The 13,279-nt window shown below is 38.8% G+C and overlaps 2 protein-coding genes across 3 annotated transcripts; both read left to right on the top strand.

The window, feature by feature from the left end:
- LOC114155762 (gastrula zinc finger protein XlCGF8.2DB-like) overlaps positions 1-13,279 on the top strand; it is a 723,567-nt gene that overhangs the window by 363,683 nt on the left and 346,605 nt on the right.
- On the top strand, positions 1,307-7,959 carry LOC114155769 (gastrula zinc finger protein XlCGF57.1-like). Of its 3 annotated transcripts, none has more exons than XM_028035841.1 (3): positions 1,307-1,541; positions 5,545-5,687; positions 5,724-7,959. In XM_028035841.1, exons 1-3 carry the CDS (start codon positions 1,478-1,480, stop codon positions 7,365-7,367), a joined length of 1,851 nt encoding a protein of 616 aa, XP_027891642.1. In that variant the 5' UTR covers positions 1,307-1,477; the 3' UTR covers positions 7,368-7,959. The 3 variants fall into 3 exon arrangements, with proteins under 3 accessions (XP_027891642.1, XP_027891644.1, XP_027891641.1); XM_028035843.1 differs by having other exon boundaries at positions 1,309-1,541; positions 5,545-6,045; positions 6,130-7,959; XM_028035840.1 differs by having other exon boundaries at positions 1,309-1,541; positions 5,545-7,959.

The following is a 13,279-nucleotide window of genomic DNA, read 5'->3' as shown; positions in this document are numbered from 1 at the left end:
AATATAAATAGAAACAGTTTTTCTAACGTCAACATCAGACCTACATTTTTAATCACAAACCAGTGTATGAAAAAATATTCTTGCCCATAATTTGATAGTTAGAGGACACAGATCTGCCTCCTCCTCACCATGGACCCGGAGTCTGAACAACATGGAGGCTCTGAGAGTCATTATTAGACTGAGGGCAGCCAGACTAGTTTATTTTTACTAAATTATTATACTTAGCTAAATATTATTGCTGAGGGGCGCAAACAGGCCTTCTGACATACAGATAAAAAAAAATAATAATAATAAAAAAAAAACTCAAAAAGGGCACTAGGGGCATCAAGTATAAAAGGGGCAGGGACTCAATGCCACTAAGCCCCCCCTCTGCACGCGCCTGGGAGCCACTGACCTCCGTTGTGCTTTTTTTTCTTCCTGTCTTTTCCCTCTTTATAACTACAGAGAGTGACATTTGAAAACGGAAAAAATACAGCGGAGCGGAGGTTCACCTTCCAGCTCGACAACCACCCTAAACATGAAGTCAGGGCTACAATGCGATGGTTTAAAACAAAACATATTCATGTGTTAGAATGGCCCAGTCAAAGTTCACATGATCAGTATTACTTCACAATAGTATCCCACTTTATGTTGGTTATTCACATAAAATTCCAATGTAATATATTTACGTATGCATTTATTATGTGACAAAATATGGAAAAGTTCAAGGGGTTGTTAAAGCAACATCAATCTAGGAGGCAGACATCAGAGCAAAAGTACAAGTTTATTACAGCAATTGCAATTGGAGAAAATCCCATTAACACACAGTGAGCGTCAAGAGTGAACACACACGAGTGTCAAAGGAGTCTCTGAGTTCTCTGTCGCTCAGGGCTTCCTCTTATACAGAGTTGACCACACAGCCTATGGCTGAGTTCCTTGAACATACAAGAATAGAAAAAGACAAGAAGTTCAGGCAGTTTCTGACAAATAGGTCACAGATGGAACACCTGCAGCCTTGAGGCGTCGACACCTTAACCACAATAATTTGCTGATTCTCTCAACTTAATTGTAATAATATTTTGGTCTTTCCTGCTGAGCTGTTTTCTCTTAAATTTTACTGTCTTTTTACATTGAAATGGTTTATGTGTATTTAGATAGATCTAAGTTATACTAATGTCTTAGAAACTAATTAAATGTAATGTTTCATTTAAAAGTTGTGAGTTTTTCTTTAGCATGTTTCATCCCAGTAGATGGTCCTTGGCCAAGACACGTCACCCGCTCCTATTATCCAGAAGGGGGCGGTAATGCAACAATGTGAATGCCGACAGTCATAAAATCCCAAAGAAGAAGAATAGGAGGAAGAACAACAAGATGGCGCAAATAAGAAGTTGCTGAGCTGTTGAGAGTTTTGTCTCAACGAGTTTCTCAATGATCAGTTAATCCTGCTGAAGAAACATCGACAGACTTTTAAGAAATCATCGTCAAATCCGAGGAAGAGATGGATGATCATCGCAGACTGCTGGATTTCTCCCGGAGGCCCCAGATAATCTTACACCGAATAGGTAGGAACCAGCAGCGTTTGGATTCAGGTTAATGTCTAAATGTATGAAGCTTTGTGTATGAGGATCATTTTAGCAACTGTTCCCCTCCTGTATGAATGTTTTGATATCAGATAAATGAACGCAAACATCACAACTACGCTGTGAGAATGGGTTATTGATGTAGAGAAAAAAAATCACATTTTTTTATGGCTTTTCCTCCTTTAATTTGTAATAAATAAATTGTAGTAGCGACTGTTTGTCAAAGCAAATATGTTAGAAAAGCCCAATCAACAAACCACTGCTGCATTGAGGTGATGCTTCGTACGTAGGAAAAAGAAGTTTAATGTGCAAAAAACCATGAAGATTGTTTTAATGTTGTTTTTTCCGTTAGCAAATAATAAAGATCAAATTTTTCATAGTTTCCTCTCCTGCTCTGGTGAAAACCCAGTGCATGCTGGTCCTGTACCAGTCTCTATACTTACACAAAATGGACGCTCTGTTAGGATTTTGTTTCATTTAGTGTTTTTTCTGTTTAACAATTATGTCCTAGTTCACTGTAGTTTAGTCCTTAATGGTTATTCTAGTTTCATTATTTAATGTTACTTATTGTGGCTGGATCTCTCGTTTTTGTTTTCCTTGTGACAGTCCACAACTAGTGTTTCCAGTTGTGTTTATTTCTTAGTTATTACTCTTTAAGTTATTCTTCAGTGTTTCCTGTTCCCCTGTGTTCTTCTCCTCACTCATTTTCAGCAATTAGCCACATTTTAAGCAACAAGGCAATACAAAGTACTTTACAGGAATTTAAAAGGAAATCCAAACAAAATAATAAACCAAAAGAAAGAGCAAACGAAGAAAAACCTAAAAATGTTGATCCAAAGTAAATAAACCAGATACTCCTATTAAGGGTTGGCAGATAAGTATAAGTAAGTAAGTATGCGCTGGTCTAATTAATTTTCTGGTTTGCAAGAATAGGACTCTAAAAAGTAGTTGCTAAGGTAGTTTTTCTGGATTCCAAGTTTGTTCAAATTCCTTTTCTGGGTTAAAAGTGAGTACTCCACAGTTTCTGACAAAATAAAATAAAAAGAGAAAAGGACACATTAGGGCACATGGCAACATTCAGACAAAACAAAGACATGAGTGAAGGCGGTGACATCACAGGGCCATGAAACCATGTTGCTCAGCCTCCCGGCAGAAGTCAGATCAGATGTTATCAAAGAATGTCCTTGGGAGCGCTCAGCTCCACAGCTGCATGGATAACAGGAGGGGGTGAGGTGGGAAGCAGCGTTATGTTTACATATCTTCAAGGAGATTGGAAAAATGCAGCCCTTCCAAGGCAACACGGGAAAAGCCCATTCAGATATAGAATGTCTTAGGTCAGGCAACGTCTTCAAGATCTACTTCAGTCCATTAGGGAGTTTGAGTCCTCAGCTGGGCTGCGAGTCTCAGCAAGACTCACATCCAACTTGAGTCTGTCCACACCAATATTCTGAGTGTTCACTAGTTTGGTCAAGTCCGTCATTACTTTGTGGATAAGCCAGTTATTTGCAAGCTCCAAACAGCAGAAATCCTGTTATCATGAATAAATCCAGGGTGTATCCCTCTGGTTGTGTCCAGAGGGAGACAGAGAGCCAGATAAAGGACCAAAACTGAGGGAATAGAAGGAGGATCTTCAGACCATCTCTTCCATTGATCGAAATTGGCTAACAAGCCAGATACTCTGGACCCTCTGAAAATTACAGTGCAAAGAATTCTTCATCACATAAAGAACATTATGGACAACCATGAGTATCCTCTATATCAAGCTGTTATAAAACAACAAAGTGTCTCCTGCGCCCAGTTTTCTCTTGGAGAAAATTTGATCAACTAAGGCCTCCAAATGTGGGGCTTGCTACAGCCCTGCGCCACCACAGTACGTCCCACATTCAGATTTTTAATATGGCCCAAAATGAAATGAGTTTGATGCCCTTGCGTTAGAATGTCTCAGTGAAAGTTCACAAGGTCAGTGTTACTTCACAGTTGTAAACAAGCACTCTGGTTCTCGGCGAAACCTTACACTTTTTTTCTTTGCGCCCTCCCTACCCATCTTTGCCATATACTCCTTCCCCCCTTGCTCCTTTCCTGACGACATCCGTGCGATTGTTGAGCAGAGCACTTCTAAGGACTTGCTCTTAGATAATCAATCAATCAATCAAATTTTATTTGTATAGCACATTTCAGCAGCAAGACATTTCAAAGTGCTTTACATCATTACAAACACAGAATCACAATGCAATATAGAATCAATCATTAAGTCAAGTTACATCAATAAATTTGTAATTGATTACATTTCAAATGCAATTCTAAACAGTTGGGTTTTCAGTTGAGATTTAAAAGAAGTCAGTGTTTCAGCTGCTTTACAGTTTTCTGGAAGTTTGTTCCAAATTTGTGGTGCATAGATGCTGAAAGCTGCTTCTCCTCGTTTGGTTCTGGTTCTGGGGATGCAGAGCAGACCAGAACCAGAAGACCTGAGACGTCTGGAAGGTTGATACAACAACAGCAGATCTTTAATGTATTGTGGTGCTAAGCCGTTCAGTGATTTATAAACTAACAACAGTATTTTAAAGTCTATTCTTTGAGCTACAGGGAGCCAGTGGAGGGACTTTAAAACTGGTGTTATGTGCTCTATCTTCCTGGTTTTAGTGAGAACGCGAGCAGCAGCATTCTGGATCAGCTGCAGCTGTTTGATTGATTTGTTGGACAGACCTGTGAAGACGCTGTTGCAATAATCAATACGACTGAAGATGAACGCGTGGATGAGTTTCTCTAGATTTTGCTGAGACATTAGTCCTTTAATCCTGGAAATGTTCTTCAGGTGATAGAAGGCCGACTTTGTAACTGTCTTTATGTGGCTCTGGAGGTTCAGGTCAGAGTCCATCACTACTCCCAGATAACACCATCATATCAGAGACGTTTGCCTGGGAGAGCTGGCTGTACAGGGTTCACAGACTAATTGCATTCACACTCCAAATCAACATATAAACACACTTCTTGATTGTCACTGTCTTTCATTCGCTCCATGTTTATGCCTTATCTTGCTATATGTGCCAGATCCTTCCCAATGTTGTCATTTCGTCCTACTTACTCTTATTCTTGTTAGTTAGAACAAACCAGAGAGCCAGAGAAAGTCCTATTAGTTTATAAATTCTAGAGCACTTATTCTTATTATCCAGCAACCCACCAGAGGAACATTTTGTTTTATTCTTCACTCAACCCAGAACAGGAATCAAACCATTTAGTTAGAACTATCAAGAGATCCAGAGAAACTTCTATTAGTTTATAAATTCCAGAGTATTTTTGTTTTTCTTTTGCTTTTGTTGTTGTTGTTTTGTCTGTATTTCCTCTAATTCATGCAAAGCACATTGAAATGCCTTGTTGCTGAAAATATGCTATATAAATAAAATGACCTTACCTTACTTTTATGTTGATCTTAAACATAAATTTCCAGAGAAATATATTTATGTATGTGGTCAGTATGCGACAAAATATGGAAAAGTTCAAGGGGTATGAATACTTCTCAAGCCAGGGTAGACACAATGCAGTGCACGACTAGTGAAATAGGCAGCATGAAATAGTGATAGTAATAATAGTAGTTGTAAAATATAATAATAACTTGAAAAAAACTTTACAATAATAAAATGTTCTCTTAAATAATAACAATAATGCCTACAATACATAATTTCATAACAAATAAAAAAATGTAGTGCCTCACCAGGTCATATCTGCACATTTGCAGTTAATAGTCCCTTCACTGTTGCCAATTGAGTGATTTTCTTGCCGTATTTAGCAACATTTTAAATAAAAAATGTATCGGTCAAAATAGGAATCGGCAGGTCAGACTTTTTAAAATCTGTAATCAGCAATCAGTCAGAATAGTGCAATCGGGGAACAATAGTTTATCTGGTGATTTCACTACTAAATGAAATTCCTTTCTCATTTACTTTAATAAAGTAAACCATTCTTTGTTTTTCTGTGTTTTCTTGCCCAGATTGCCTGCAACATAACGTTTCTGAGGAGCAGATATGTAACCAGGAGAGGAGCTTCACTCTGGACAAGGACGAGTTAGAACCTCTGCAGGTGAAACAAGAACAGGAATGGCCTGAAAATCTGCAGATAAAAGAAGAGCAGGAGGTCCTAGAGCATCAGCAGATAAAAGAAAAGCAGGAGGTTCTGGAACATCAGCAGATAAAAGTGGATGAGAAAGAAGATTACAACAGTCAGGGTGATAAGCAGCTTGAGCTAAAACAAGAGACAGATACCAGCATGGTGGTTCCTATTTTCGAGACAACATACCACGCTGAATCAGAAGCAAACAAGAAACAAGACATCTTCCAGGAAGCTGCTGATTCTGAGGACCAAAATCAGGAAAGAAGAAAACCTTTCTCATGTGCCATATGTAAAAAACGTTTCACTTTCAAATCTGCTTTTGAGCCTCACATGAGAACTCACTCTGGTGAAAAGCCATTTTCATGTGTGAACTGTGGAAAAAGTATTAGTCAAAAATGGGAGTTAACTCGGCACATGATGATTCACACTGGTGAAAAGCCGTTTTCATGTGTGAACTGTGGAAAAGGTTTTTGTCGAAAACCGCATTTAACTCGGCACATGATGATTCACACTGGTGAAAAGCCGTTTTCATGTGTGAACTGTGGAAAAAGTTTTCGTCGAAAACCGCATTTAACTCGGCACATGATGATTCACACTGGTGAAAAGCCGTTTTCATGTGTGAACTGTGGAAAAAGTTTTACTCTAAAATGGGAGTTAACTCAGCACATGATGATTCACACTGGTGAAAAGCCGTTTTCATGTGTGAACTGTGGAAAAAGTTTTCATCGAAAACCGCATTTAACTAAGCACATGGTGATTCACACTGGTGAAAAGCCATTTTCATGTGTGAACTGTGGAAAAAGTTTTAGTCGAAAACATGCGTTAACTCGGCACATGATGATTCACACTGGTGAAAAGCCATTTTCATGTGTGAACTGTGGAAAAAGTTTTAGTCAAAAACGGGAGTTAACTGAGCACCTGATGATTCATACTGGTGAAAAGCCATTTTCGTGTGTGAACTGTGGAAAACGTTATAGTGGAAAACGGGAGTTAACTCGGCACATGATGATTCACACTGGTGAAAAGCCGTTTTCATGTGTGAACTGTGGAAAAAGTTTTCGTCTAAAACAGGCGTTAACTAAGCACATGATGATTCACACTGGTGAAAAGCCGTTTTCATGTGTGAACTGTGGAAAAAGTTTTCGTCGAAAACCGCATTTAACTAAGCACATGGTGATTCACACTGGTGAAAAGCCATTTTCATGTGTGAACTGTGGAAAAAGTTTTAGTCGAAAACATGCGTTAACTCGGCACATGATGATTCACACTGGTGAAAAGCCATTTTCATGTGTGAACTGTGGAAAAAGTTTTAGTCAAAAACGGGAGTTAACTGAGCACCTGATGATTCATACTGGTGAAAAGCCATTTTCGTGTGTGAACTGTGGAAAACGTTATAGTGGAAAACGGGAGTTAACTCGGCACATGATGATTCACACTGGTGAAAAGCCGTTTTCATGTGTGAACTGTGGAAAAAGTTTTCGTCGAAAACAGGCGTTAACTAAGCACATGATGATTCACACTGGTGAAAAGCCGTTTTCATGTGTGAACTGTGGAAAAAGTTTTCGTCGAAAACCGCATTTAACTCAGCACATGATGATTCACACTGGTGAAAAGCCGTTTTCATGTGTAACCTGTGGAAAATGTTTTCGTCACAAAATTAATTTAACTCGGCACTTGAGGCGTCACATAGGTGAAAAGCTGTAGAAGTATTTTCCATACATGTCCTATGTTGAGGTTCACTATGGAATTGTTCTGGTTATAAACTAGAATAAATGACTGGAGGGGTTTCATGTCTATAAACCTTAAAATTTTTGTATTTGTTAAATGTTCACATTTGGATACTTGGAGATGTGCCACCATGACACATTTTCCTGTGGAGATGCTTTGTTTATTTGGGTTTTTTTTGCATATTCTGTATCAAAAAACAATAATGATAAACTGTATGTTATTGTATTAACATACTGTTTATGTCAAAATGTATGTTGTGTGTGTACAACGTGAAGAGCAGAGGGCTCAGCACACAGCCCTGAGGAGTGCCAGTACTGATGCTGATAGATGAAGAGGCTTGGGGGCCCACTGACTATTTAATGCATTAACAGAGTTTGACCGGACATGGACTCCCTTCCAGAACATTCTCACATGATTGGACTTGAGGGATTGATTTGTATTCTTCTACCCTGTACAGAGAAAGAGTGGGTGGGTGGATATTATTTACTTTAATACATTTATAATCAATAATAAAATGGGCTGTAAATTTTCTTTAATGGTTGTGCATTCTCAAAATGATCTTTAAACACAAAAACATCTTTGATAGGTTTGACTTTCAAGTAAAATGAGATTTTAACTGATACTGTTATTTGTTTCAAATTATATTAACCAGTCTAATTCTACCTATTGTCAAGAAAACCCGAGCTCATCCCACTTCCCCATGCTGGAGATTTAAGTTTAACAGTAATAATAAATAAAGTTATCTTTAAAATGAATCACTCAAGTGACATCTAGGCCCCACAGTAGACTTGAACGTCAATAAAATAAATCTGGTTGTGTGTGTTGTTTTTGTCTCCTGCAAACTTTGCTTTAATTCTACTTTTTTTGTCTAATCATTAGAAATCATAGTCAGACAGAGAGAGTCATTAAACAGGAAGAGTAGGTTTCCTGGAAAAAGAGGAAGTAAGTTCAGCAAGTAAAGTGAGATTTTAACTGATACTGTTATTTGTTTCAAATTATATTAACCAGTCTAATTCTTCCTATGTAAAAGCATTATGAATAATAATTAAAAAAACTTTTTTACTTTATAGAAAATGTAATAAAGTATGGTTGATTATTGTTGTCTCCTATTATTTGTTGTGTCTTTTGTCTTAGTTGTATTTTTCTCTTTTCTGCTTCAGCTGTCTTCTATTATTACTATGAAAAGATTTTACGTTTTTCAGAGACAAGTGTATGAGAAATCTTTAGATGTGAACATCATGTAATCCATACAATAATGCAATGACTTGAATGTACGAGTTTCTCTAGAAATATCTTCAGTCCAGGTTAAATGAGTTTATCTACAAGCAGTTAACTGCTGCTGAAAAAACATTCACAGACTTTCAAAAAAATCACCGTTAAGTCGGAGGACGAGATGGATGATCAATGCAGACTGCTGGATTTCTCCCAGACTCCCCAGATAATCTTAACGTCGAATAGGTACTGTTAAGGAAAAATGATTATTTTTGGTGCTTAATACAGTTAATCTTACGACATGTGTAAAGGTATAGCCAACACTCTTATTTGGAATAGTTTTGTGTTGAGCATTTGGGAAGGAGCTGAAATAGCAGGCATTCAGCCAAGCAGGGGCCTCCCCCACAGACAGAGCAATAAAATTTACATTCAAATGGGGAGAACTAAGGAAGTTTGGGGGAAGAGACTTCAGAGGTGTCTGTGAAATCTCATCTTAGGACTTTTGGCGTCAGGGATCTTCCCGTATCAGACAGAGATGAGCACTAAGTGGTCCGCCCTTTTACTGAAACGAAAACCAGACGGCCTTCAATCTTTGCCGTAGATCAGGGCGGTTCTTAAGTTTCTCTGAGGGCTGAGGGAGTTTCTAATAGGTCAAAGAACGAAACGCCTTGGCTGCATAAATAAAATAGGGAAACACCTATTTGGTATAAAAATGACCTGTAAGGAAAGAAAAGAGAGAGAGACAGCGGCCGCTAATTTTTGCCTTTTTTGTCTTTGTTTTATGTTTGTTTGTCTTCCCCTTGTGTGTCTTTATTCTTATGAGAAAATGCATATCTCTGTTCCTCTGCAGCTTTGTTGTTCATTGCTTTGTATGAGATTAAACTCTGCGATCTGTGACGTCAACACGCTTTGTTGTTTCGTTTTAGCAGCACGCCGTCGCTCGTCGAGGTTCCCGGGCAAATTAAAGAGGAAAGAGCCAAACGTTTTGTCCAAAGTTAGCATTAAATCATCCTCTTTTTTTAACAGTAGGAACCACCAGCGTTTGGATTCAGGTTAAGGTCTAAATGTCTGCACCTTTCTGTTTGAGCATCGTTTTAGTAACTGTTCTGTAAATATTTTGCTTATAGCAAATGAACGGAGACATCACAATTGTGAAAACAGCATACTTGTGTAGAGGGAAAATGGAGCCAGCAGGGCCGTGCAGGGACCTTTGGAGGGGCAGGGGCTCAAATTTAAAAAAGGGGCACATTGAACAAAAACTCTATACTACAACATAGCAACAACCCATATTAATCAAGAATCTAATTGGATCCTACTATATCATTGCCATCATGCGGGGAAATGCAAAGCAAATATAGTCTATATTTTCCCCAACAGGTATAAAGTTTCTGTTTCTGCTGCTGACAGTCCTGGAGGGCTGAGCTGATCTGAGACTGTAGCTGTTAAACAGACCAGAGGAGAGAAGGTCAAAGGTTATAGAGTTATAAAATAAGCTAATTTGCTGCCATTTTACTAATGAAGCCCTAATAATATCTATTTAACCTGTAGAACAACCTGGCTGCAGACTGATTTATAGATCCAAAAAGCTCAAAGGGGTTAACTCTATATAATAGTTTGATGTTAGCAACTCTGAGACCTAGAATTATAGGACTGAGATATCAAGGCAAAGAAAACTCAGTAGCTGCTGGTAGGGCCCATTCAGGGCAGTGTTGTATAGTAACGAAGTAAAAATACTTCACTACTTTACTTAAGTATATTTTGGAGTACTTCATACTTTCCTCGAGTATGAAAATTTTTGATGACTTTCACTTTTACTTCACTATATTTCCGAACTTAATTGCGTACTTTTACTCCGATACATTTTCAATGTGTGGTTTAGTTACTCGTTACAAAAAAGCGAGAGAGAGAAACAAAGTGTTTTGACCCCACCTACTGATTGACTGCAACAAAGTCGGTAGCCTGCTTGCCTGAGCTTGTTCATCACCGCCAATAGGTTACACCTGTTTCGCTTCTCCCATTAAACACAAAGCAAGTCTCGCAATCAGCAGCAGCCACATGGAGGAGGAGACGGAGACCACAACGACTGCAACTACGTCGGACACGGCTCCAGGGGAACCACCAGCTGGTGATGAAAGCCCATGGCCTTCTTTAAACACAATATACTCTTTCGTGGGTGTTAAAGATTCGTCGTACTGCATGCAGTGTATGTTATTCCTGCCCGAAGATGTGGAAATTCTATCTTACAAAAACTCCCCATCCAACTTTCAGTTCCACACATGGTGTATTTAGCTTAGGCCTAATGTTGACTGTAGCAGGCTACCTAGACTCCTCTGTTCAAGGGGGGACAGAAGCCATAGCGATAGCAATTTAGACTAAATTTAACGAATATAGGAAAGGCATGCAAGTTCAAAACCATTAACATGTGCTACTCTTTAAAACTGGAACAATTTATTAGCAGGTTTAATTTTGCCTGCACTTGGTTGGGTACATTATTTTAAGTGTATTTGACAAGTTTACCAAAATATAAAAAATGTCATTCAAACTGCATTTGCCTTGTTTTACTTTTTACTTGTACTTTTCATTACATTACTTGAGTACATCCATTTTTACAGTAATTTCCATACTTAAGTACAAGAAGTTTCAGATACTTTAAGACTTTAACTCAAGTAACATTTCAGTCAGTGACTTCGACTTTTACCAGTCGTATTTTGGAGAGGTACTTATACTTTTACTTGACTCTGAGATTTCAGTACTTTATACAACACTGAAAGTGATGCATAAGAGTTTGAGTTTTGTAAGATATTCGGTGACATAACACTTAATAAACGTAAACATGCGGCAAGTAGTTTTTGGGTTTTTTTTAACCTTTGTCAAACAGCAGAGGGCGCTGCTGCATTCATATTTACTCAATGGGTGTAATTCATATTCCTTTATTTAATCAGGTAAACCCCGTTGAGATCTAGATCTCATTTTCAAGAGGGACCTGAGCAAAAAATTTGCAATACATAGCAACCTGGTTACAAGATAAAAACAATTAATACATATGCACAAGTATAAAACAATAAAAACAATGACACTGTTTCATAGAATCTTGTTGCCTATCTTTAATTTTTTTTTAATGTCTCTTCTCTACCGGAAAACAAGCCATTTAAAGGTGGGATGTTCTCACAATCTGTGAAAAATAAAAATGAATAAAAACCAGAAAATCCTGGGAGTTTGTCTTTGAATGTGAAGATTCGACATGAAGATGACAGAAAAAGAGCTACAGAAAATAAAACAATTGAAATCTGTATTGCTTTAAATGAACCCTTAGCTTTTTCTTTATCTTGAATATGTTTATCTGTATTTGTTTTTTCTTGAGGCAGAAGAAATGAGGCATAACTCTGTCGTTATACAGTATGTCTGCGAATAAAGTTAAAAAAAAAACAACATCCGCCCCCCTCTCCCTCCCCCTCACACAACAGACTTCTTGTGGCTTTGAGGTGAAGCTGTGATGTCACTCATCCTGTCTGTGACATCACAGCCGCCTGTCTTTATATTCCCAGATTCCACAGAGAAATTCATTTGCGGTCTTCAATCTCAAACAAAACTCAACGATGGCGCGACGAAATGTATTGCTGGAGAACGTGGAAAGTTTGGAGAAGAGCTGCTGGAAGCTTACAGGAGAGAACAAGCAGCTTCAGAAAACTGTTGAAGATCTGAGGCTGAAAATTGAGCGACTGACTGCCAGGAAAAAAGATAACAACTGGCAGGCAGAACATGAAAGGCTGGCCAACACAAATGATTATTTGAAGCAACAATTCAGCACTTTGAATAGTGAATTGGACGAGGCTAAAGGGACAGTTGAACAACTACAATCAGAAAGCAAAGCCCTGTCAATCCATAATAGGAAGGTAAAATGGGGAACAATGGTAGATAAGAAATTTTTTAACAATTCAATGAAAGAGAAATCACAACAGCTGTACTGGATTGGCAAGGTGAACAAAGAGCTCAATCAAGAAATTGCTGGACTGAAATTAAAGATGGACAGACTTAAAGCCAGGGAAGAAAATTCAAAGGCTGAGCCACAAGACAAAGAAGAAGATGGACAAAACAAAGAATCAGACCCCGGAAGAAGAAACTAAAGAAGAGAAATCAAATATATTTCAGACAATTGGGAGAACTTTCATCAAAATGTACCAATCAGGGACTTTGAGGTATTGGGTGCCACCCTGGATATTTTAATTTCGAAATAACATTAAATAATGACCACAAAAGCAGGGTAAGACTCAGATGAAGCTTGAGAGCAGAGGCAGAAATCTGCGGCTTCCAGAGGGAGGAACGGACATCAGAAGACCGTGACCACCGCAGGCTCCTAGGAGTCTCACAGATCCTTTCCAGGACTGTGTCTCCGACCCGCCTGCTGGAAACTATCCGTCGGACAGTCGAACCTCGGATTCAGGAAGAGCAGTGTGGTTTTTGTCCTGGTCGTGGAACACTGGACCAGCTCTACACCCTGCAGGGTCCTGGAGGGTGCATGGGAGTTCGCCCAACCAGTCTACATGTGTTTTGTGGACTTGGAGAAGGCATTCGACCGTGTCCCTCGAGGAGCCCTGTGGGGGGTTCTCCGGGAGTATGGGGTACCGGGCCCTTTGATACTGGCTGTCAGGTCCCTGTATGACCGGTGTCAAAGTCTG

This window comes from Xiphophorus couchianus, chromosome 13 (genome assembly GCF_001444195.1).
Source record: "Xiphophorus couchianus chromosome 13, X_couchianus-1.0, whole genome shotgun sequence".
Taxonomy (NCBI): Eukaryota; Metazoa; Chordata; class Actinopteri; order Cyprinodontiformes; family Poeciliidae; genus Xiphophorus; species Xiphophorus couchianus.
Note: the sequence above shows the minus strand (reverse complement) of the source record. Positions and strands in the feature narration are given on the sequence as shown.